The sequence below is a fragment of the Nipponia nippon genome, unplaced genomic scaffold (genome assembly GCF_047370975.1).
Source record: "Nipponia nippon isolate SJK-2023a ecotype South Korea unplaced genomic scaffold, ASM4737097v1 scaffold_8, whole genome shotgun sequence".
NCBI lineage: Eukaryota > Metazoa > Chordata > Aves > Pelecaniformes > Threskiornithidae > Nipponia > Nipponia nippon.
In genome coordinates, this window is record NW_028262402.1 from 33,294,071 (window position 1) to 33,320,145 (window position 26,075).

A 26,075-nucleotide genomic window follows, 5' to 3' on the forward strand; every position below is an offset into this window, starting at 1 on the left:
TCTGCCTGGGTTGGTCTTCTCTATTTGAGCATAGTTGATGAATTCTGGGTGAACTATGGTATAGTTATCAAAGATTTCAACTGTGAAGCTTTTAAAAATCTGACTTGACTTTTGCTTTCAGATTCCTGTGGTCTGTTGCTGACATTTTTTGGTAGTGTTTCAAATAATGGCTTTATTTATAATGTCATTTTTTTCATCTTCTGGCAAACATGCTGAAATGTAGCATAAAAATATTTCTTTGAATTGCTGCAAAGTACTTTATTGGTATAGGAGGGTTTGTGGTTTGTTTTTGCTTGGTTGTTTTTTGGTTTTCTTTGGTGTGGTTTTTTGTTTCTTTTTTTTTTTTTTTTTTTTAAGGATCATTTAATTAGAAAGCTATATGGCAACTGTCTGAAATTGCAGGCAATGTTTTATATTCATTATGCTGTGACCCAAATCCGTTCTTGTGCTCTGTTGTGGATGACTGGCAGTTCCTAATTTAATTTATCCATATTCTTTCACAAATGAGAATAAGCTTTGGTTTTAATATATTCTTTTGTACTATAAAATGTAATAAGTATATCAAAGAACACAGAAGACAAGAAAGATCATCAGATTCTAAAGCTCAGGAGAATTCAGTGCATTGTTAGAGAAATGTAGAAAATGTTTATGGATGCTGTTTGCGGAAAACAAAATGAACAACCATTGCCCATCCTTCTTGCCACGCTATCTGTTATGAATTCAGACTTAAGGTGCTCTGTGCCACATAATTGATACACAGAGGAAAATACTTTATGATCTGAATTTTTTCAAATTTCAGGTATTTAAAAAGCATAATAGTGGAGCATTTAGAACAGTATTTCCTGTGAGAACACTCATTACATTATGTATGTGCCTATTTAGCCACTTTTATCCATCTTGAATCTTTTTTAATATCTGGTAACGAATCACATGGAACTTGAAGCCTGACAGAGTAGCACTATTAACGGAAGTGTATACTAACCAAGGATGAGGTTATTAGCTAGTCCCTTTTGTTTATCTATAGAGGGCTTAAGGATTCCTAGAGCATGAATTTAGCTCGGAGGTTTTTGTTCATTTGCTCTTTTTTGTTTGGTTTGTTTCCATCATCTGTCTTTCAAGCAAGAAAACTAGGGCATCAATTCATTTTGGAAAGGGAGCATTGTTTGCTGGATTGAAAAACACCTTATGTGCCCTAGACTTTTATGAGATTCCTCAAGAACTCAAAAAACTTTTGTGATTATTTAGGTGGGTGAAGCAAAGGACTTGTTAAACGAATGGATTAGAATGTGAACCTATAGAAGTTAGCAGATTTACTGACTGTTCTTCCAGTAACACCCTCTAATGTTGTCAGATGAAAATATTATTCTGGTTTCCTCATTTCCAGTGTTTTAAAAACTGGATTTCTTTTGTACACTGTTGTTACTAAAATCTATTTTCATGTTTGACTGTACTTGAGTCACCTAATAGCTGTTATTCCCCAGTTCTATTTAGCTCATTGTAGATTCATCTTAAAACTGTGTGCAACTTGACTTTCACATCTGTGTTCAAATTTTTTCCTACTGCCTTTCTATTGAAATGTCACTATGCAATTTTGTCTTAATATTTTGACGGTCTTACTTATTGCATAGTCACAAAAGTTTGCAGACACTTCTAAGATTTTACGCTAGAAAACACTTCATTGAGATATGACTGTATAAGTATAGACCTTTTTTTGTCAGTCACAGAGAGAGTGGCAGTTTTCTTTTCGTACTTTTTAATCTTTGATATCAACTTTACCTTTTGAGGAAAGTTTTCTCTATGCTGTCACTAGCATGCCCGTACTTGTAACTGGCTACAGTATAAAAAAATGTCAGTGTATGTGTTAACCACTTTTAACAGCAAACAATTCAGTTTTTAAATGTCCAGAGGCTGGAAAGAAACAATTGCAGAAGGAAACCTGTTGCAGCTATGTTACAGGGAAAAAGGTAGCAGTGCAGGAAGCAAAGCATGAGGCTGAGTGAGCATGTAGAGAAAAAAGACAAATTGGGTTAACATCCTTTAAAAGTGGCTGTTTAAAAATAGGAAAACAAAGTACAGAAATACCATGGTGCAGACAAGGCAGTGATATCCTCCAGGCAGGTAGTAACATATGGAAAAGTAAAGGACACGTAGTGAGGGGTAAATACATAGGAGATAGAAGGTGGAGGAAGAAAGGAGTAGCAGAAGTAGATGGCTTACACAGTAGAAAAAGAAGCGGAGCCCCCCACATCTGGGAAAAAGAAATCTGTAGGGAAATTAGCAATTCCCTTGTGGCTGGAAGTGAATTCAGGAGGAGAAAAGGTCCATGTGGCAGGGAAGGGCATGGCCACAGGAGCCCCGGCGCACTGGAAGGGCCATGCAGCTCTCTGTCGGTGCTTTAACGGAGGATGCTTTTTATTTAGTTAGTCTATTTGTTCATTGATGGGAGCAAAAGGACAAGCAACTGCATCCACATCAGAATTCTTTATTAATTGCAAAGATAAAAAAACAGAGCAGTAGTTCACGGATTGTGTTCTTTTCTAGCATTCCAGTCCTGAAGCATGTCTCACTTTTTCTGTGGGAAGCAGTAGGTCTCACTGGGCAGCAGTGGTCCTGAGGCCATTCCTTCCTCTGCCCTTTAGAGTATGACCTTGAACAGGTCACGGTACTATTTTCGTCTCAGCTGCTCCTATGTGAAATGCAGATGATAACAATGTCAAATTTTGTAAAGTACCTTGAGAAATACAGGACATATCTGTTCATTTTTGCCTAGCCGTGCTGTTTATGGTTTAAATTGACTGTGAGCTTCTTAAAGACAGGTTGAATAAGGCACAGCATTAAAGTTTTCAGAAAGTCATTTGGAGGAACAATTAAATAATTTTTTATACAATGTGATTGTATATCCTCTGTAGTTTCTCTTTTGTAGACATTAAAGAGCTACGTTCAAGTTGTTTCATGTCAGTAAAGGGTAGAGTCTTGCAGACTCACTACCTGGTCCACAGCAGAGGCGTGTCAGCGCAGGACCAGGGTAGACAGATAGAGGGAAAGAAATGTGGAGACTTGACACTGCAACGTAGTGAGGCATCTTTGTCTGCTCAGAGTGGACTGTTTTAGGAGAACAGCTTTAGCCTGGTGTTAATACTTACACACATCACAATTAGAAAAAAAAAAATCACATTAGCTGGATCAGAAGAAATGTGAAAATTCATGTAGGTTCTCCATATCAGGCAGTAGATTAAGGAGAAATGAAACACAGTATTGAGATTGAAGAAAGAAGAAATAAAGAACAAGATTGTTAACTAAACATCATATGTACAGTAAGTTTCAAGGCTATAGTTACCCAGTGACAATGCAAAGATGAAAACATCTCTTTCAGTCATTGGAACATTTCTTCCTTGTACTGTAGTGCTGTCTGGGAATTAAGGATCAGGTCTCTCTTGCTGTAGGCATTGCATAAAGATCCAGTAAGGTACTCACTGCCAAAACTGCTTGCAAACTTGGGGATACAAAAAAACCACACAGTTTTGAAATTCCATATCTAAATGGGTATCTGTTATGCCATTATAGCATCAAGTGGAAATATGGTTACTAGTAATACATGAAATGTTATAAGTGTGCAGCTGCTAGGGTAGCATGAGTTTTCCTGAGGCAGGAGTAGTAATGATATTTTCTTAATGAATCAATTTGTGAATGTGCAGGGAGTATATTGATCACTAATCTCCTGCATCTTTTAGACAAGATGAATGCTCAAAGCCTTGTCCTCATCTGAATAACGACAAATTTCCTGTGCCATTTTCCTTGACACTTTGATTAGATTTTTTTAATATTTATAGACAGCAAGTTCAGAATACTCAGAATAATATATCAATTCTTTCTCTTTTTACAGAGGGAAACTAAAGGTCAGTTTCTCATAGATCACATCTGCAACTACTACAGCTTGCTGGAAAAAGACTATTTTGGCATTCGATACGTTGACCCTGAGAAGCAGAGGGTATGTATATGAACTCTGACTACATTTGCTTTGAAGTAATGCTAGATTGATTTTTTTTCTTCAACAAGCAGGCAAGTTCTAATGCAAAGTTATGTATCTCTGAGGGTTTATACTCTGGCCATAATCCATAGAGGTCCTAAAGTGGCATTATTAAATTAATTTTCCCCTTAGTTCATATCTTTAGTTTCAGGTAAATTGTTATATTCTGATTTCTGTAGTTCTCCTGGGCATTGAATATAGAAAAAGTCTATAGGCATGACTCAGAGGTAGCACAGGGTAGCTCTAGGCTCTGGCAGTGCACTGGAATTTGGGATTTCTATTTTTCTGTAGAGTATGCTTCTTGGGAGATGTAGACAGGAATCCTATTGAGTTTATAGCTAAAAGCAGTCATGCTATTCCACTTTTCACAGGGTGCATGGACTTAGATATCTGTAATACACAAAATAGGTATGATTTGTCAGGTTGTGGGCAGTTCTTCAGGTTAGTTCTCCCTATGAGCATCTTTACATTTATGCAATAAAATTTACAGGCCTGTGCTCTAGGCATTTGTGTGGACAGTCATGAGTCATCTCTCTTTGGTGGAAGGTGGTCCTGCAGGTTGCATTCTGTAGGTGATTTACTGCTTCTACTCCCTGTTTGGTTGCAGATGATTGTTACTGTTTGAGAGTAGGAAGGGATGGTCAACACAGGAAGCAGAAGTCCTCAGACAGTGAAATTAAGAACTGCTTCTTCACCGTGTGGTCCTGCTGGTCTCAGCATTGCGACTTAGATATGACTTTAAATATCATGGGGGCATATATGGGCATTTAATCTCTGGAAATGACCACCAGTTTGAAACTGCTGTGATTCAGGAGGAGAAAAACATTTTGCTGGGTATCTCTTGCTACACCCTAAGTAGTTTTGTCAAAAATCACTGGAATTAGGGAATCACTGTCTCCTCAACCTTACAGAATTGCAATAACTTTGTGAAGCGGCAGCAGGTCATTTCCATTGCATCCTCCTTTTAAAATTAAAGTAATTAACAGAATAATTAGCAGTTATTCAGACCAGTGTACTTAATTCTTCACAATCATTAAAATTATAGAGGTGTTCACCTGTTTGGAATTGATAGGAGAAGTAAGTGGAGTGCTGGATTAGACTATAATTAGGTAGGACTTAGTGAATACTTACTTTTGTTGGGCCCTTCTCTGACAGTCACTCAAAAATTGCTACAGAAAAGTTATTTTACTTAACAGCAATCGAGGTTTTTTTAGTAAAATCTTTTTTTTTTTCCCAGAAGACTTTAAAAAAGTGATGCTTCAGAAAAAACTCTAAAAACCCACTCCCATTGGGGTACCTGTTATATCATACCTTCTGTGGTTCCCATGTTTCAAAAAGCTGTTAACTATATTGACAAATTCGCTGTGGTATCTTATTCTTGTTGGCTATACAGTTGTTCTTTTACATCTTGTAGTATAGGTAATTCTGTGTTCAGTTTATGGAAGATTACAGTTTATACTGAAGCTTAAGTTTTCTCTTGGTTAGTAGTGAAAAAAAATCTGAGAAAACATTTGTGTTCTTACCTGAAAAATCTTAGGTCTTCATTTCCCTTTATATCCAACCACTAAGAATACTGTGGCCATCCTGTGTAGTAGGGTGGCTTGTATCAACTGGCTCACTCTTCAGTTGGATTTTGTTAAGCAAACTTCTTAAGCTTACATTTTCCATACGTGCATTTTTAAATGCTGATTTATAATTACTCTCACATTTTTAAGCATATGGATAACTTCTCTAATTGGATACTAGTTCTTGATTTTAAACTCTCTCATGAATTAGGACATGAATTATAAGGTACATTTGTTTATACAGACTTAAATGCTCTGGATGGTGAGTTGAAAGCAACATACATTTTTCTCTTAGGTTTACTACTATTCATCAAAATAAGCTATTTTTACATGCAGTAGCTTCTGTTGTCCCTTTGTCCTGTTCTGTTGGTTTTTTTCTTTTGATTTTTTTTAAAGATTGCACTTCTATATATTTATACATAAAATGCTTTCCCTCAGAGTGGATATTTCCTCTGCAACAAACCCTATCCTAAGGACTAAACTGCAGACAAATGTTATAATAAAGGGATACTGTTTTTATGTCATCTGGCTCTTTTGAATCTGTGATCTTGTTGAGGTTCACTTACCTGAGTCTTACCTCTGTATCAGATACAGATGCATGAATACCTCCCAGTTAGGAGGAGGAAGACTGTGAAACTATAATAACAATTCTTCTCCCATCAACAGAAGACTGTTCTGAACTTTTTCTGATCTTAAAGAAACATACTAACCAACAGTCTCCTAGTAGTATAATAAGCATGGGACTTCATGAATTATTATGCTGGGGCGCAGGCATTGTAGCTAGATAAAGTTCATCAGGAAATGGCTCAGTAGGAAACTAGAGGAAATCATAATTTTGAAATGATGAAGTAGGTGATGGCTCTTCCCACGGTTTTGTATTTTAACAGTTGTGAGCTTAGCTGCCTGAAATTCATGTTAACAAAAACCTCTGAGATTACAGAGGAGTACTTGTTTAGGTATGTGGTTATAGAGATAAGCTGTAGCAAGTATAAGATGTAGTGGGGTCACAGGAGGAATGTCACATCACTGTAGCCACCTTACAGGAAAAAGTACTTAGAGCTCTGTAGAAGAGATTTCTGAAGCTCTGTGGAATTCTTGCAGGTCCCACGAAGGAAAAAGGAAGAGACATTTCCTGTGTTAACCTGGGTTGGTTAGATGTATTACAAAACAGAAACAGTAGCTCAGTAAAGATCTGTAGGTAGAATTCACCGAGAGTTCTTTCTAAAGTTAAATCTGGTGATTTGACTGAGAACAATTGCTTTGAAAGGAAGTGATAGTTCATCCTAAACCAGTTCAACAATGTGTGTGACAATGTACTTCAGTGCCCCATAGGCAAATAAAGTGGTGCGGCACAATGAATAAAATGAATATTGCCTGGTCTGTTTTTGGCCATAAGCCACCGGCATGATGTGGCTGTGACAAAAGACAACACTTTGTTTGCCCCTTCTTAGGATTGTATTTTCAGGGAAGTATTAATGTCAGTACACCCTAATGAGCCCTCAGCTATTCTGATCTAGATGTCTGCATTTAAGAAAGATCAATTTAACTGAATCAGGAGAAGGAGTATTAGAAAGATAAAGAAAACAGAAAGCTGGTTTTTGAGACAATGTTAAGAAGGGCATAACCCATTTAGTGCAGCAAAGCAAAGGATAAGAGGATATGGTTAGACATGCATCAGAGTGTAAAGTAGAAAGAAAAAGAAAGTTTAAGCAAGAGAGGTGGTTTCTTAATTAAGCCAATGATGAGAGCTGCAGCATCTGGAACAGCTATAATGGAGGTAACAGAACAAAATTTTTAACTAGATTTGTAAAGAATTTTAAGAGAGATCTCTATAATTTTATGCAAGGGATTTATATTAAACATTGACAGAGATAGTGACTAGGCACCATCTTCCAAAGTCTCTTTCAAAGAATATGTAATAAAAGCTGAAACAAGAAAGCATAACATTTTTTTTTTAGGAGAGTTATTATTGATTCTGATTCAGGTAGCATACAATCCATGTTGCTTTGCCCATTTCCTTGCAAGTGTTGAATGCCTCTGTTGTAGTTTATATTCCACTGTATAGTCTCTGTCTTTGCACTGAAACGGCTATATCTGTGGTTCCAAATGAAACTGCCAAAATCATGCATTTGATTCTGGCTTTTAGTGAATTATTCTTGATTGGCTCCTTGAATAGTTAAGCTATATGACATAATAGTATATTGTTATATAGTGTACACACACATACATATATGTATATATAAATATTATGCCGAATTACTTCTGCTGGCATTTAGTCTGCCAGTGATGCTTGCCTCCCTTTTATTTGTATGTAATTTTTTGTGTGAAGGTTACAGAGTTGCACCAAAAGCTTATTTGCAGTCCTTTTGTTTTGTAATCTATTGAGAGAGCTCAAGCAGGCAAAAATACCAGCTTTAATTCATCCTAAATGTCTTCTTTCAGAGTATGCCATGAAAATGTAACATTTTGACTTGGGAGTGTTGAAACACTTGACTGATTTTGAGAATTTAAAAAATGAAATGTTTCAATATTTCAGATGTTTCAAATGAAATGTTTCAATATTTGTGTTTAGAACATTCAGAACTTCTGACTACGTGAAAAATGTAGATAACTGAGCTAATTGTCTTAGGTTGGAACAAAATTTTGAAACGTGGGAAAAGTGTGGTGGGAAACAGCTGTTGTTTTTATAGGTTATTTTTCAAGTAAGTTGTAATATATACTCCTTCCTCCCCCCAGCCTCCCTTTTATAATAATGCTTTCCTTCTGCATAAGTATGTGGATGTTTTAGGCATACTTAAACTTTGTAAAATTTTCTATAGTTTTCCATTTTGTATTCCAGACCAAAAAAGAAACTCTGGAAGACACTCTTAACAGAAGGCAGCATGGTAGCTTTTTTTATGTTTTTGGGTAAACAGGAGAATAACAATGCCAATGACCTCAAATGGAACTAGCAGTTAAAGACTAGGTTCTACACCATACCTGCTGTTTTATCTTCTAGCGTAACATTTGGATGTTCCTTTGAGGAAACCGTGCCTGAGGGTAGCTTCAGAAAAGCCAGGATTGTACTAAAAGTATGCAGTAAATTGCAGTATGCCATTTTATGTCTAATGGTACTATGCTGGGAACAAATGAGTTCCTAGTGTTCATATATTAACTATAGAATTTTTTGAGTGGATTTCTGAGAAAACTAGGTATATGGGTTCACATTGCCTTTCTCTCTGACTCTCAACTGTAGTAACTTTTGAAGCCAGTTTTGGTCAAATTGGCTGGGGATCTATGTCTCAAACATTAAGTTCCTTTAAGGTTTCATGAAGATAAGCTGCTACATCAGGGGGGTAAAACCCTATTATTCTTCTCAGTGAGGTAAATGCTGTAGGGCAAACCCACTCCATAGGGAATCTATAGAGAGCTGAGAGACACTGTAAGAACCCAGAAACCATAATTTGGAGCTTGTATTTTTTAGGAATAAGTAGCTTCAAACAGGAGACATATGTGGAGGAGGTGTTACTGATTCTGCTACTCAAGGAACTACCTATTGATACATTTTCATGTACTAGCTGTTATACTGAGGCCAGTTATCATACTCTCACCCTGGAGGAAATGCAGTCTGGCTTATTCTGTGCCAGATACTCTGGGATGACAGAGCACCTTTTTTGTGTTTTTTGAGCTGGTAGATGGGAATAGGGTGAAATAATGCAGCTACTGTTGAGCATCTCTCACTAGAGAGGATCCCTTGTTGAGAGAGGCCACTGGTATTGAGGGCAATGGAGGATTGGGCTGAAGGAAGATGGTAGTGTGGTGAAATCTATTCTTTAAGTCCCTTCAGAAGGGCATCTGAGCAGCAATTTAAAGTTGGAAATACTTAAGTTTCATTTTTTTTTCCCCCAGTGGGTGGATTTGAGCATGTGCTTGTGAGTATGTTTTTGAATGTGAAAGTATGAGGTGGTAGTTAGACAGAAATACCTTGGAGCTACGCATGGGAAAGGTTGGAAGTATTAGGTGTTATGAAAAGGCTTTGTAGGACCCTGAAGCAACTGTGAAGTCTCACCAGTCGCTGTAGAAGTGTTTGAGATCGTAATCAACCTGAAGCATTAAGATGCTTTGTCACTTGGATGTGCTGCAGGGTTGTCTGGGAGCAGCACAGCAATGCACTGGTTTTAGCTCTGTGCATGTATGCCTGTCAGTATGAAAACAAAGCTTTCCAATTAGTGAAACTGCTGTATGAACACACTGCCACTGTGCAGCTAATCTTGAACGGTGGCTGCGAGTACACTGGGATTTTCTGACTTCCCCAGAGCACAGGGACTGGCTCTGTGCATTGTTAGAAAGATGACATTGAGCACTACGAATTTGCTGGTACTCCTGCCAGTCTCCCCTTTGAGAACTGTCACAAATACAATTCTCATTTTGCTTTCAAGCTTAGATGCACTGAAAACTGGTAGGCACCGCTACACACAGGTAGTTTTTTGTCAGATTACATGTTTATTTCACTAGTAAGGCTGCTGGGGAGTCCCATTTGTATTTTAGAGCACGTCAATTCCAATGGACCTGGACACAGTATTTGTTTAATCCTGTGACCTAAGTTGTTCCTTAGGGAACTGGGCCATTGTCCCAGTATTTACTAGTGAAGGAGACTGGAGCCTGTTGTCTGTGAGTAATGAATTTCTTTATCATGAAGTAGCAGTTCTGTTTATAATGGGACATGTACACAAAATGTACAGCAGTGCCTCATCAGAGAGACCTTTTGAAAGGGTCAGCAAGTCTTGGGTGCAGCTGATCTCTGCTTTAGCAACAACAGCTGTTTAATCCATGCTCTTAAAAATGTGCACTTAGTCCCACGTGAGGGCAGTGAAGGTTGGCAGGAAGGGACAACAGATAATTTGCAACCTCAGTTTAACAAAGCTATGTCTTTGTGTAATGACTTATAAGGCTCCATGTGGCTCTGTAAAGGGAGCTATCTGGGGCCTCTCCAGTCTCTTTGAAGCAGGAAAGCAGAAGTATTGTAGGCTGAACACCTGAGTGACTGAGCCATAGGTTAATTAAAATTTTAATGCTTCTCTGTGCATATGAATCTCTCCTCCTGGACAGAGTTATCACAAAAATTATGTGCTCTTGCACAAAGTCTTGCTGTGACTCTGCTTGGTGTGTGCAGTTTAGGTCATGCTGTTTCAAAAAAAATATAGTAGAACTAGAAAAGGAACAAGGAAGGCCATGAGAATTATATCAAGTAGGAATGGATTTCATATGAAGAGACATGGATTAGACTAGAATAATTCAGCTAGGAGAAGAGGCAAGCAAGAGAGGAGGAGTGAGAGAGAGAGCAAGAGAATGAGCAAGAGAGAATGAGGCAGAACAATACGATGCAAAATGGGTTGGAGATGGTGATCAGGGAAGGATTGCCCTGTAAGTCTTATAACAGAAGTAAAATGCCCTTAAGAAAATTATAAAGCAATTGCTATTGAGAAATAGTTTTAAAAATACCATACCTAGTCATAACATTCATTGTTATAGCTGCCAAAAATATAAAAAAAAAGTGTTAAAAAAGAGTGTTCAGACAAATTGGATTAAGTCTATAAAGACTTACAAACAAATTGTAATGGAGGCTGGTGGAAAAAGCCCAGTGAACACAATGGCAACTACTACTATTGTTCTTTTTCTAAGTGTTTGCTTCAGGCCATTTTCAGGGACAAAGTGCTGAGTTAAATGGATACTTGCTTTTACCAGTAGAGGTGCATTTATGTACTAAACAAAATCTTGACACAAATGAATAGTAGTGTGAATATACAGATACACTTAATTCAGCAGTAATGCTACTAACTGAAATATCTTGTGTGAAGATTAGTAATCTTGTAAACTAAATCATTACGCAGGCTATTTTAATGTAAATAAAATTGTTTTTTCCATCAGTTGTGAACTTTTTGGCTGTGAGTGCATGGTGGCTCATGCATACATCAATATATGCAGATGTTACGGCCAGATGTTCAACTAATGTAGAGGTTATGGATCAGCTGAGCTACTCCAACTTACGGCATTGGAGTTTGTCTGAATATTTTAATGTAATAGGAATATCAGAGAGAGAATTTGGAAATTTGTTTATTAAATTCCAGCTCAGAATCATAAAAACGGTGATTCTGTTCCAGTGTATGGTACTATTTCTGGAACAGATTAATTTTTGTGATAGTGATGTGTGTTGTTTCTTCCTGCTTAACATACCACTAAACAGGGCCGATGCCCTGATTTTCGGAAGAGTACAGAGGAACAGCTCCTTTGCTACAATAGAACAATATTTATATTCTTGGTATAGAGGTTCTTGAAGGCATGAAAAAATGGTGTCAGCCTCAGAGCATGAAGAAGGAGACATGCAGGGTGCTCTGGGTCATTTGGCATCCCTTGTGCTGGTATAGAGTGGGTGCTCAATTAATTCCCCTGTTTAAGTTTCCATTAGCTTTGGATACTGTTACTATTTTTTTTAGTCTGACTTTTGCCAGGTGGTGATCTGGTGCAAGTCACTGCCTTGAGGCTAAAGCAAATTGATTTTGATTTTGCTTTTCATTCAAGGAAAAGATTAGGTATTAATTTTCAAGATTAATATAGGATTGAGGTTTAAATAAAATTAATTTTATTACTTTTCTAGCAGTGTTTCAGTGCATGTCTCCATTCTCCTGCTCTCTCTGTCCATTAAACAAAGTCTTCAAATCAAGTCCTTGCCTGGCTAGAATATTCTTCTGACATCTGCAGGTTCCTCTGATTCTCTTTTACTGTATGCATATCTGAGCACTTGACTGAGTATTGCTTGCTGAGAGGGACTTAAATATTCACAGCATTTGGCCACTTTTGATTGCCCCTTCATTACTGCTCCTCTTGCAAAGATTGGGACTAAATCAAAAGCCTCTTGTGTTGGAGGAGGGGAGAGACTTTTCACTGAATTCATTGGACTTCTGGTTGGCCAGGTCCCAGGCACCTGCTTTGGGTTTGGCAGTTTTTTAGGAGGTGGGCTTTGATTTATGCCAGTCTTAGACAGGAATCCGTAGGAAGAGGAGACTGGAGCACACATCTTTGCACTCTAGAGAGGCTGCTGCAATGTAGAGGAAGAACAGTGTGGGGATTTTAATGACACCTGACCCCTGACAAGGGCTGTAATAATACATATGGGCCATTATGTCCTCCTTCCTCCCCATTTCTTATTCTAAAACCCTTAACCCTGTGCTATAGTGAGACCAAGCTCAGTCCTGTCTGAGCTTCTCAGTGAATGACTTCATTCGAAACAGGTTGTTGGCTGAAATGTCTTTACTAAAAGCACATCAGTGTTTGTGGATTTAAATTGACTTTCTAGAATGGTGCTTTTACCCTTGCGTGGTGTCCTTGCTCATCTTGAGCTTGTGCTGTGGAAGCTGGTAGTGTATCAGCTGCTCAGCATTTGTGGGTAAGCAAGAACACACCTGGCCTCGCTAATGACTACTCAGTGCCACTTAAAGGCTGATCAGAGGTGAGGGCTGTATTTAAAAAGTAAAAATTGCCCTAGTCTGAAACACAGCATGTAGTCGCAATGAAACCTTAGTCAGAAGGCAATTCTCAGCATGTTTTAGCATCCCAGGACCAAAAGTGATATCCATAATAGTTTGCTTACTCACCACTGGCACTTGAAGCACCAAGACTCAGTAGCTATCCCATGACCGACCTTCAAGATCTTTAAGTATCTTTGCCTTCTGCTTCTGTGAGGATGTCTGCCTGATCATCCAGATACCTAACTGCTACCCAAACCTTTTTCAACAGAAGAGATAAGAAATTGGCAGTGCTGAACATGAATCTCCCCACAGGATCCTTGGTAATAGGTGTTAACTGGATTAGGATTGAAGTCTTTTCTTCTCCATTGGGCAACAACCATGTTGCTAACGTGCTGTCAAAGAAATGGGAGGCTCATCCTCTGCAGGAATGATTTCTGATGATCCTTAAGTACTATCAAATATAAAGCCAAGCTGGTTTGAGGGTGTAGGCTCTCATCCAGTTAAAGCAGCCTTTATGGACAACAGTGTGAAGTACCTGAGGCAAAAATGAAATTGCATAAGATTGTTGGGTTTTTTCCCTCCCCCTGGTTTGCACATTTTACTGCAAGGAGAGAAATTAAAGATTCTTGTCTCTGTTTCCAAGTTTACCTCTGAGTTGTTTTGTTTGTCTTATGAGGTGTTAGCCTTACAAGAAAGAATTGGAAACACCTATGGTCTGTTCCCGCAAGGCAGTGTGGCATACAGTAGTAATGAAAATTTTTTGCAGTTGATGATTTAAAATGCTTTTAAAATTTGGCCTGACAAGCTAACTTGAAATGTTATGTTTTCCTTTCATGTGAGGATTTTTTTTCTTTTTCAGCAAAATTGTTAAAAAAAGATTGATACATAGAAAAAGCATTTTGAAAAGCCAGATGCTTTTCAAGTGAAAATTCCTGCAGAAACCCTTCGATTAATTTATAGGAACCTTAATCTGGTCCTAGCTATAACAGCTAATTAATCTTGGAATAAATATAGCATGAATACTCTGTAGTAGAGATGAGGCACAGTTATTAATTATTAATAGTCAATGCTGTAAGGCTGGAAGATAAGTACTCAGGGGAAAATCTTTCCGAAAACTCAAATTGAAATATGCAAACAAATATAGGGGTGGCTATTTTCAGAAGTACTAGCAATGACTAGGTGTTTATCTTCCCCTGACACTCAGAGAGCATTAAGCTAATTGCTATGTCTTTGAAAATCTCCACAAATTATAAAGTAACGTCTCAGTTTTCTGGAAGATTCAGCTGAATTGCCTACACATTTGCAATCTTCCACCAACGGAAGGTCACCCCAGAAATCTGAGCTTCTAAAAACTGCCTGTCAGTTCCTTGACCTCCAAGTGAAAGTCTAGACTGCTTAATTGCTCAGTGTCTTTTCAATCCATTTTTAACCCATTAAAGTCAGGTCTTAGTGAAACATGTTTGCTTTTGGACATGTTAGCTAAATCTGCGTTCTGGGGTTTTGGTGCACTGCATGAGGAATTTCATCCATGTTTCCCCTTTTTCATTATTCATATGGTGAATTATGAGGGTTTCATATTTGCAAATTGCCTTTTTTTACCTCTGACTTTTTGTTAGAATAGGTAATTGACTTTTTCAAACAGCTGTAAATGCTGACCTGGTCTGTGCTAATATTTTAGCCTGGCCTTTCAAAAAGAAATATCAAACAAATTGTTTTGTGCTCCTGCTAGATGAACATAGTGAGATACCTCTTAACTCTCAGTTCCCTGGGAACAGTACAGCACGGCTCACTGTCCAAGTTCCTCTTTGCTGTCTCAATCTTCAGCTAGGACTGCTAGATCCTGGTGGAGGTGAGGTGGGCATGTGAAAAGGCTAAGGAAAGTAAACTTGCATATCTGTGTGTCTTGACTGCTTTCCTATCTGTGAATTCATTCTGGATTATGTATCTTTAAAGTACTGCAGACTCTATCAAATTTCTGAAATTGCCTTACCTTTTTATGAACAACCCTCACCCCCCATTATTCAGAGCAAAATGTATAAATAATGTACCTGTGTGATCTAAAAAAGAATGAAATGAGCTAGATATTTCTGGTAAGTTGGTGAAACAGTCTGCTTTCTCAATTCTGTTTCTTTCTTCTTCTGCTCCAAAAAGAGAGATACTGAGGAGAGAGAAAAGGTGAAGAAATGGTGTGTCGTTGTTTGTTGTTGTTGTTGTTGTTCTTGGTTGAAGACTGGGGTTGTTGTTTTTTTCGTTGGTTTGTTTTTTGGGTACCAGGGTTCCATATCAGTCTCTCAGTGGTAAGTGAGCTTCAAACAGAAATACGTAGTAGTGCTTATCTCCAATATTGCTGTAAACTATATGCAGGAGCCATAGCATATAAGCTGCAGATATTTGCAAATGTTTTTTCCAAGGTACTAGTCTTGTCAGAAGTTCTGTTCCAGAAAACTAATTTACAGTTACCCCTGATTTTGACTGAATTCTTAAGATGTCATGATTTTTAAAATAATAATTTTCTCTCACCTATTAACAATTCCTGCAGAATATCTTCCCCTGGCCTTTCTGTGTAGTAGAATTACTGTGAGTTATCCGGAAAAATAGTAGCTGATGTAGGATATTTTAAGTATTACATACGGTATAAAAAATGCTAGGTTTTCTTTTTGCAGTAGGTTTTAGAGCTAGACTGAAAAGGGTTAAAAATAAAACCCCTTAGTGCAAGGCCTTCCAGTGTTGATTATGCTTATTAAAGCTGAATACTATGCTTTTTGACCAGCTGCTTCTGCAGCACAAATCTCATTTTAGTGTGGAGATTTTTTGCTTACAGGAAAATTCCTAGTACAAATGCTGTTGGCTGTGGTCAGAAGAGGCACTTGAATATCAGCATGTTCTTTTGTCAATCAAAACATCCTCCTGAACAGTTCAGCTAGTGTTAGCAGGGGATGCGCTAAGGCTCTTAACTAAAATGTGAGCTTAGCTTTTCGTCACAGAAGCATCTGAGCTTATTTTCCAGGAGAATAAAAAAATGAAAGTTTTCGTGCCATTGCAGTCTTTCCCTGGAAAGTTATACACCAACTGGTAGGCAACCATACCTCTGTCTGTCCGCAGCGTAAACATTTCATGGAAAAGTACACTCTTTTTCCCTTCAGATTTTTAGTTCTTGATAGAAAAGAACAATAGCTTGTATTCTGAGGGTGCTGACTGAGAATACAGTATTTACACATGCTTTAGTTATAAGAACTGTAGAAGACAGCATTAAGGAACAGATGATGTTAACATTTCTGAATAGTCTGTCCTACTGTCCAATATGATCATTCTTCTAGAAAAAAATGGCTGGAAGTGTAAGACTGAAATGTCTGCTGCAAACTAATCACCAGAGCCTGTCTCCTTTAAATTTGTCTCTACTAAATCTTCTAAACAATGGTAACATCAAGCATGCTTATATGGTGCAGTTCCAATATGGTAACAGTATGGAGGTGCTTTTTGCAGTTTACATATGTCTCAGTGAAACAAAAATCCTACTTCCTATTTTTGGTACCATATACATCTACAAGGATGTTGTTGTCCACTGTGATCTCTATTAACCTCTGCTCTCTGCTTTGCCTTTCCAGCACTGGCTTGAGCCCAACAAGTCCATCTTCAAGCAAATGAAATGTAAGTGCTAAGAGCTCATGTTTTCAAACTGCTTTTGAAATTCCCAAAGGTTTTCCTGTGCTTCCATGCAGTAATTCAGAATATGCTTCATTTGTTTCCTGGTGCAAATAGACCCTTCATTTCCTATCTGGACTCCTGAAAACCCCATGCTACCCTCATTTCACTGTCTCACAGTGCTCTGCGCATCAAGAGCTTTCCATTACTGCTCAAGGCTAGAGACAGAGGCCAGCTGATGTGTGTGGGGTGGCAGATCTGGTGGGAAGACCTGCATGTTCTGGCTCTCTTTTTCAGTCAGATGCAATCAGCCACTGTAAGATGGCAATAAAACATGGAGTGTGGCAATCTGCTTCTGAGTCTTTCTGGTTTGCTTTCTTTCTGCTGCCCCCTGCTTCCTGACAACGCAGAGCATTGGTTTGAGGTCATTGTCACAGTCCAGCAAACTCAGGTGCTATGGGTTAAGTGGTGACCTTCTGCCACAGGCAAGTGGAAAATTACAATCGTTATTTAAAAAAGACTCCTCAAAATAGGAATGTGTTATTTTAATTATCTTTTTGAAATGTTACAGTCTGGCTCATCATTTCCATTAAATGGGCCAACTGAGAAGAGTTCTTCAGGAAACAGAACTACTTTGGTACTCGGAAGTTTATATCCATCAGCGGAAGAAAGTGTTTATTTGGCAGTTCTGGAGACTTGATTTAGGACATTGGGAGTTATGTCTTGTTTAATGAAAGCTGTTGTCTATCTATCTACTTAGTTTGTGAAATGAAGGAGAATTTTACTCACAGTTTGTGAAAAGAAGGAAAATTTTACTCACATGCTTTGTGTGCAGTTGTTTTCTGTTTTAAGCATAAGTACAAGGTGTCGTTTGTGTGAGAGGTAATGTATTTGTTTTAAAATGTGACAAGGCTTAAGAGATTGTCTAATAGGTAAAAAGAGTTAATCCTGGGTGTTGTCTGGACTACATGTAGTACTTCAATAAATTCTTCCATGAATGCAGCAATAGTATATATTGCAACATGGGCATACATGTGTATATAAGCATGCACACATATACCCAGCATATTCAGGGTGAACTGTTTATATCTAATGTTTAGGTAGCTGGAGTGTTATTTGGTAAAAAATAAGTTCAAGAATGTCAAGCTAAAACTAAGTTGTGCTCCTCTGCAGTGCTAGTGAAGGAAGAAAAGAGGGACTGTAGTAATTACAAATTATCTTTCTCTCTTCCTTCCTTCCAGCGTGTTATCTAAAATAGAACAGAGTTTCCTCGAAGTATCCTGTAATCTGCATTTGTATCACTGCTTTCACCCAACAAAGCATAAGGGCTCACACTTCTTCTTGTACTTTGCATAGCAACATATTCAGGAACTCTGCCAACAGATGCACTGAGAGTGTTTTGATTTATTCAAAACAACTCTATCTGCATATAGGTGTTGCCTAGATGTGATTGATGGTACTCCATAAATTCCATAGATGTAGTGATGTGATGGTCTCATCAGAGGACTTGTGTGGCTTTTGGGGTAGAATCCTAATCAAAACTCTGATCTTCAGAGAAAAATGAATGAGACAAAAATGAATGCATAGAAAAAAATCAAACTAAAATGCAGCTAGTATGAGGTTATTTATCACAGTGAAAAAGTCTCAACAACAAGAGAAAAAGAGAATGAAATGCTAACAAAGGTGTTTTGTTATCAGCCATAGATTTAGGACACAGAAGTAGAATTAACTAATGTGATTGGCTTTTCATGAGGGACTTCAGTTTAATACTAGTGTAACTTAACTTTATCTTTTGTAACAGATGAAGGACTTTAGTTGCTACAATAACCCTCTAAGGAAACAAGGCAAGGAGATATATATATTTTATATGCATGTGTAGAATCCATGTAGATTATGCATAAGATGCATCTTTTGCTCCCACAGGTTTCAAGGACCTTTTTGTAAGCATTTCATGTCAGGATTGATATGAAATCTGATTTATTTTTCTAAAAATGTGCTATATTAATGTAGGACACTAAACAATTTCTAAAGGCACACAAGGTTAATTCATATTTTACCTAAAAAGATTCAGTTTATTATGAAATGGTTTAGACTCAGAAGAAGAAATTACCAATATTCATTTGAAAAGCATCACTGTCTCAGGTGACACAAGTGAGGACTGAAATTAGTAGCAGGTGGAAAGTGTAAAAACTGAAGCAATGCAGTGACTGGTTAATAGAACATACATAATGTATATGACTTCTGGGAGAAATGGTGGCAGAAAGCTATTCACTGTATTAGATGGAGGTACCCTTTTCTTTCTTTGTTATTAAGCAATTCAGAAAACATTTAAATGATGTGTTTTGTAAGAATGGACTTTCATTTCCTCTGATGCAAGAGTAGGTTGTATTAATACTAATGATTCAAAATGTTCTAAATTCAGTTGAACGCTCAGATTTACATGCGATTACAGAGCACTTGCATACATGCAGCAAAATTTGAAAAATGCTGTGTGCTTGATCTCAGCTACCGTTTGTGGGGAACTTCATTTTCCCCCAGCACAGTAACAAGTTTTTCAGTGTATTTATTAATGCAGCTTAATTAATTAATTGCAGTATTGACAAATATTCAGAGCAGGAAATGAATGACTGGGAGTAGTGTTCTAATACAAATTTCAGTAGGTACGGGATTTCATGAGCCTCAGCAGTACATGAATCATTCAGGTATAATCCCTCTATATAGTCAGGTTATACAGAAATCACAATTTGGCAACTATATGTTTCTCTTGCTGGGACAGAACGTTGTATGTTTGAAGCTCTGAAGTCTGCATAGGATCTTGTGTGATGCACTACCATTTTAATTTCTTTAGCTTTAGCAAAGACCGCTCTAAGTTCATATTTAGTAATACTGGGACATGACAGAAGGAATCTTCCAAAATATTTTATATTTTGTCTTATCACATACAAAACCATATTTAAATGTGTACTGGTGCAATACAAGAAGAATCTTTTTTGTCTCAGGATCTGCCTCTGCATTGTCCATCTTCACTGAAAAGTTTGTGTCAATATGATGTGTAAAGTCTGGGTCCGTGCCTCAGCCATTTTTACCACTAATTTTGCCTGTGAGGGGAAATTTTAGTCTCTGAGAAATGTCCTGAACCACTTCCAGTCTTGTTTGTATTGGTTGAAGCCAGTTGGTGACTACTGATCAGTAGCTGTGAGCACCATGCTTCCAATAGTGTGTTGAAAAACTCTTTGGAAGGTTGCCTAAGGTAGCTGCATCTTTGTGTTCTAAAAGACCTTTTAAAATCAGTTTTTCTGTTCTTTTGCATGGTTTTGTGTACACTTATTCTCTCCCAGGTGCTGACAGTAAAGTTCCTCTCCATTTGGCCGTCTTACATTTTTTACTTATTTTCTCTCTAGGAACGTCTTGGTGTAAATCCTACTGGTCACATCACCACTAATGTTTAAATAAAGAACAGAGTTCTCCCATGCACTTTCTCTCTCTCTCTTTTTTCATTAATTTTAGAGGTTATTCTGTATAATAAGTATACAGCTATCCTGTAACCTGCTTTGTGGGAAATATCCAACTATATGGGTTTTGTTCTTGATAACAGTGGAACAGAATCAATTTTGTTGCTCTGATGTGGAAGAGTTAGAAATGTACATGTTTTTCTTGCTGCCTTGCATCTCAGATGATCTGAGAGAGTAATGCAAAAAGGATGTTCTCCTGTGTTAGGCCACTGCAATTTGTTAAGTTAATTTCCTTAATCTCTAAAGCTGTCATAAAATGTGAAAGGAGATGGAATGAACCAGGGGAAACAAGAACCCAGATGCAGAGGTGGGTTGTGTAAAACTTTCCAAAGATTCTTAAATCTCAACAAACTTGTCATCAGTGTTCGTGTCTCAGTACAAATCTGAAAAAGAGTTTAATCAAATGCGAGGTTCATAAATCCATGCACAGTGAAAACAGGAAGTTTGGTGTGATTCTTCAGGCACTAATCTGAATGCTGTATATTCTTTACCTATGATCCTCACGAAGACTTAATAACATGCTTTAAAGCGTTATTATAACTGTGTTGTCCCATGTAACTTGCCTTGTGTTGTCCCATAAATAATTGAGTGCAATGAGGAAGACCTCACAATTTGAGGTTTACGATAGATCAGGTATCTCTTATCCGTAAAATAAAAACACTGAATAATGCTCTGTCTGTCATAAATATTTTTAGCAAATGGTATGGATAAACAGCTGGTTCATTTAGTAAGGGAAAAGGTATACGGAAACAACAGCATATGTCTTAGGGTTCCCCAGAGATCCTCCTGCAGCATCAGTGAACATGAAGACTGTTTGAGTGTAATGTTTTTGTTTTTTTTAAATAAGCACTAACTTTTGGTAGGGTAGGGTAGTTCAGAGAATATGTAACGTCAAGAAGATATGCAGGAAGTTTTCTGCAATGTTGCATTCTCAGGGCTATGAAGACAATTTAAACATCTGCTTTTGGCTTTCAGTAGCCATCTGTACTCCATGTTTAATCAAAAAACAACACTGCCAGTACAGCTCATTACAGAAGCTAGTATTTGTGCTGGATGAAAAGCAAGTTGTTAAAAACAAACAGGAAACCTTCCCAAAAGTGGCAGCTGAGAATCTTCATCCTTCTCCCTCTTTGGTTCACACTTCTACATCTTCAATCAAGTTTTTCACCAGCTTTTGAAAACAAATTTTCTCTTACATAAATATTTTTTTCTTGTTCTTTCAGATTGTCTTTCTATGAAGAAAATGGTAATATGAATGTGTAGTTTTTCTTAGGCTTATTCCTTATAAGCCCTTCATCTACATAGAAGACAAATGATTCAGTGGGCTTTGCTTAAAAATGAATGCATGTGAGACTCAATCTCTTACGCATTGGTATCTGTGCCAAGGGGTGCAGCTCCCATATCCCTCTCTGTTTTGGTCAGGGTGTTAGAGGTTTGGTTTTTAGCTAGGAGATCCTTACTGTTTCATGTACATTGGATAGTTTGTCTTAGTTATATGCAACTGAAATAAACCCTAAAACCATACAATCATTTGCCTGGAAAACTTCCACACTGTGCATGTAGTTCCTTCATGAGGGTCTAGATCATGAGTGGTTTCAGCATTTGATATCATTTAAATGGTTTTATTTGTTCTTTTGCCTTCATCTCTTATGTGCTGTTAGCACATAAACTGGCAAATTAATAGCCCTATTGCAATGGAGTTTGCAGTCAGTACTATTCTCCACACTGAAGTCCTTTCAAATTATTGTAATTGTGAATCTTTTTTGGTGAGAAAGCAAAGCCTGTGATGTTAGGAAATTCTGACAAACCCTTGGGCATTTCACTATACCAGCTGCTCCTTATCTGACAGATAAAGAACCACTCTGAAAGAAAAGGCTTATAGCTATTATAAAACTGATTATATTCAGGCTAGTTCTGTGCTGAAGAAATGTTCTTCTGCAAATTGAGTTCTGTTTTGGGAAGGTTTGTTGTTAATGTTTTCACTTTAATGTGTGAGTAAGTGGTAGAAAGTAATTTTGCTTTCAAGGAATTGAGGAATTGTCTGGCTTGACAATCTCATCTCTTGAGCTGATACAATTCACTGCCTGTCTTGCCTTCCACTACAAGAGTATAGTGAATGAGCGAATATGAGCTTCTCCTGTGTATTTCTCCAGTGCTGTAAAATCTGTAAGACAAAGGCCTTACTAAATATTTATGTATCATCAAATGCATTTTTGGAGGAACATGAGGCTTGTGATCCATTTTAAAACTAAGATGGAGAGGAAAGTGGATACCTGTGAGGGTTCCCCCCTTCCCCTTTCAATGTTCATTGTTTGTGGCTGTTTTTCTAACTGGGAAAGAGGAACAGAAAAAGAGGATCATGTTTCCTTCTGTAATTGCAGGGTACCTTCTTATCTCATCTTCAGAGATGAATTGGATGGAGGGGATCATATTGTTTTTAACATTTAGAATTGCAGGTTGGGATTGTGCCATTCTTGCAGGTGTTGCTGAGAAAGGATCTCTCTTTAGCAAGCTGCAGCAGCCTTGTTTTGTATTGCTTCCTGCACTGCTGAGGAGGAATATTGTTACAGAAGCTTGAGTCTAGCAAAAGGTTTGCAAAGTAGGCCTTGCCAAATTGCCTGCATATTCTGTGAATTGGTGTATACTTCTGTCATGTACTGTCCTTCTGCCACAAGGAAAACACTTCCTGTTATAACTTTTGCTATTAACTGAATGTGGGCTATTTTTTAGTGCAGTGTTTGCTGTCCTTTCCTCATTATGATACTCTTTGCTGAGGCTCTTCCATCACATTTTTAAAGTGGAACCATATTCTGGAAGTGCAACTTTTTCTCCCTTGCGTAGTTTTAAGAAGGCTATTGAGAAGAGACAGAACTATTTATGATGACTTATGTTATCTTCTGCTTTGTTCAGGCAACATGACTCCTTAGTGTATTTCTGGATGGCTGTTTTCCTTCCGGGGACGTTGAGTTCAGTTTACCTTCTAGTTTGCTATTACAGGGCATGGAGGACATAACAGTGTCCTCTGATTTGCAGCCTATTTCCAGTTACTGAAAGACAATGCTGCGGTCGCATCTAAGATTCCAAAGCCCAGAGAAAGCAGTCTGAGTGTTTCTCTTGCCTTCAGAGGGCTTGTCCAGATTTGGTTAGCTTGAATGTTCAAACCATCCCTAGAGAACACTTAAGGCTTGATTTCCTTTCTCCATTTCCTCTTGTTTGTTTCTATTTGTTATTGTTTCCTTGCTTTCTTTTTATCGTATTTTTCATCTCTCCATCCCCATCTCTTCTGACATTCCTCCTTGTATGTTAAATGAGTAGTTATTTAAACAAGTGAAAAAAAATGAAATCAGCAGTTTTTGTTGAGGCTGACCATACTTAAAAAAAGTGCAACATGATGTCTTGAAAGGGGAAAATATTCCTTCATCTTCAAAAGCTATTGAACCCTCCAAAAGATACCAACCGTAACAAAAGATGTAATGCATTGTTATTTTCTGTTGCTTTTGTACATCGCATGGAACTATGTGATATCCAGAGATGTGTTTCTGGAAAACCACACCATACAGGTAAATACTGCAGTCAAAGTAGCTTCCAGAATATCATGATTGTTGAACTAATTTCCACATGCAGTTTATACAAGCCAGTGAGCTAGTAAGCTTGAGGACATGGTACCGTAAAATGTTCTGGTAGCTTAGTGATTACTGTTATAGATTACAATAACTAAGATGTAATTCTCTGTTTCACGTGTTCTTTTCCTCCATCTTCTCTGTAATTTTCTTTGCCCTTTTCTTCTGCCTTCCCTTCTTTTCCTCCTGTAAAAGCACCGTCTCTTCAAAATTTAGGAAGGTTAGATTGGCTGTGTGCATTGAGTATACATTAAGACTAAGGGATTTCTAAAACTAACCAGAATATTATAGATCTGCACTTTACTATGAATTAAAGTTGCATGGATGCTTTCCTTTAAAAAAACAAAAAAAACCCAAACCCCCAAACCCCAACTTATTAAAAGTAAGGGTCTATGAATGTTGAGTACTAGTGTAAATGTATGCAGAAAGTTAATTTCATAGTTAAATATTCTAATAAAAGGATTATCATTCTGCACTCAGGTCTATAGGACACTCCCAAATGAGCACAGTGATCACATGTTCCTGTTTTGTCTGAAGCTTCAGCTTTTCTTCTCTTTCTGTCCATCTAAAAATGGCTGTGCTGGTAAACACAAGTAAAGAGAACCCTTGCACGGCCTACTGTGCTGAGGCCCTTGCTGCTTGGACAGAAGTTCTGCCTTGGTGCTTGCTCCATCCCTGTGCTCTCTCTTCGTGTTACCAGCAGGCCTGCCTGTATAATATAGGTGGTTTTTTTCCCCACACCATTTACCTTTTGAAGATGCAGTATTTTCCTTCTCACTTTGAACTGGAATTTAGAACATGGACACTACCTGGCTACAGATAGCTCTGAGGGCTCTGCCTACCTGCGTATTGTGCTTGATGTGATATTTTTAAGCCTTCTATGTGGTTTTCACACATGTTTTATCCTAACATGATTATCACAAGGTGCCTCTTTCATTAGAATAATAGTCTTTGATTTGCTTTCTGTCCCTCCTGTAATCATTGAAAGATCACTGGCCTAGGGTTAGGTAATATTTTGAATGCTATCAAAGATACAACAGTGGGATATAAAAGCTGTGTTCTTTAATGTAAAACTGAGAGACACTGATTGCAGAATTGAAATAATTCCTGTTACTGTGACCTCTCCCTCTCCCTCTCCCTCTCCCTCTCCCTCTCCCTTTCCCTTTCCTTCTTAGTAAAAGTATTGTACTTAAGGCCTGGTATTGATACCGTAGCTCAGGACTAGGTAATAGTCTTATTAAATACTGGAAACAGAAACCATTCTCTTGTCTCTAGCTTCATTAACCAAATTTAATTAACAGTTGCTTCTATTTTGTAGTCTAGGCATGATCATTATCAGGAATAACAAATATACATAACACCTTTGTATCTCATTGTGACAAGATGCAGTTGCTTCCTATTTATCAATTGCCAAAAAAAAAAAAAAAAGAGCAGCCCAGATGTGTTTTGTACTTCTTGGATCCAACAATAAGTCTTGTGAGGTGCAAAACCGTTTATAAATTGATTTGCATAGGTTAGCTGTATTTTGCATGTGCTTTGGCCTCCTTTGTCATATGTTTTATTCTTTTCATATGTATATATAATATTTATTGGTTTTGTTTGAATCCCAGCCTGATGTTTCAGAGCTAACCATCACACAGGCTACTTTGTAAGATTCTTGGAGGCCACTCCTTCAGAGTGGCTGAGGCAATGTTTGTTTGCTACTGTTCTCATGCTTTTTCTTTATAATGTTTCAGCTCATCCACCATATACCATGTGCTTTAGAGTGAAATTCTACCCACATGAACCCTTGAAGATTAAAGAAGAGCTCACCAGGTATTTTTTGTTTGTTTGTTTGTCCATGCATTTAATGTACATTGTTAACAAGTTGAAAATAAGACAGTTTGTTGCATAGAGTAGGGTTCTCACTATTTATGCTAAAATACTGGAGTGGACAGATGTTTGCACTACTGATAGCTTTTTTATTTTTTGCGATACCTATGGATTTTTAAAAGCAGTTTAAGAGGACTTTTCTATTACATACAGAGAAGTGGCGATGCTGTTGTAGGACTTTCAGAAAGAGAGGCAATGGTCAAATGACTGGGCAAGGGTTATCCTGACTCTTCCCTTGGCAAGGATTGCGGTCTTGAGTAAGTTCCTTTTGCGTCTTAGTTTTTCTTTTTTTTTCTGAGAAATAAGCTGTGAAGTTTGATGCAGTAATGGCC

The 26,075-nt window shown here is 37.7% G+C and overlaps 1 protein-coding gene across 2 annotated transcripts in view; it reads left to right on the forward strand.

The window, feature by feature from the left end:
- FRMD3 (FERM domain containing 3) overlaps positions 1 to 26,075 on the forward strand; it is a 150,884-nt gene that overhangs the window by 64,667 nt on the left and 60,142 nt on the right. For both annotated transcript variants that reach the window (XM_087741522.1, XM_087741523.1), the window contains exons 2-4: positions 3,884 to 3,988; positions 16,703 to 16,745; positions 25,608 to 25,686. In XM_087741522.1, coding sequence (XP_087597648.1) covers positions 3,884 to 3,988; positions 16,703 to 16,745; positions 25,608 to 25,686 — 227 coding nt within the window. The remainder of the gene's footprint in view (positions 1 to 3,883; positions 3,989 to 16,702; positions 16,746 to 25,607; positions 25,687 to 26,075) is intronic.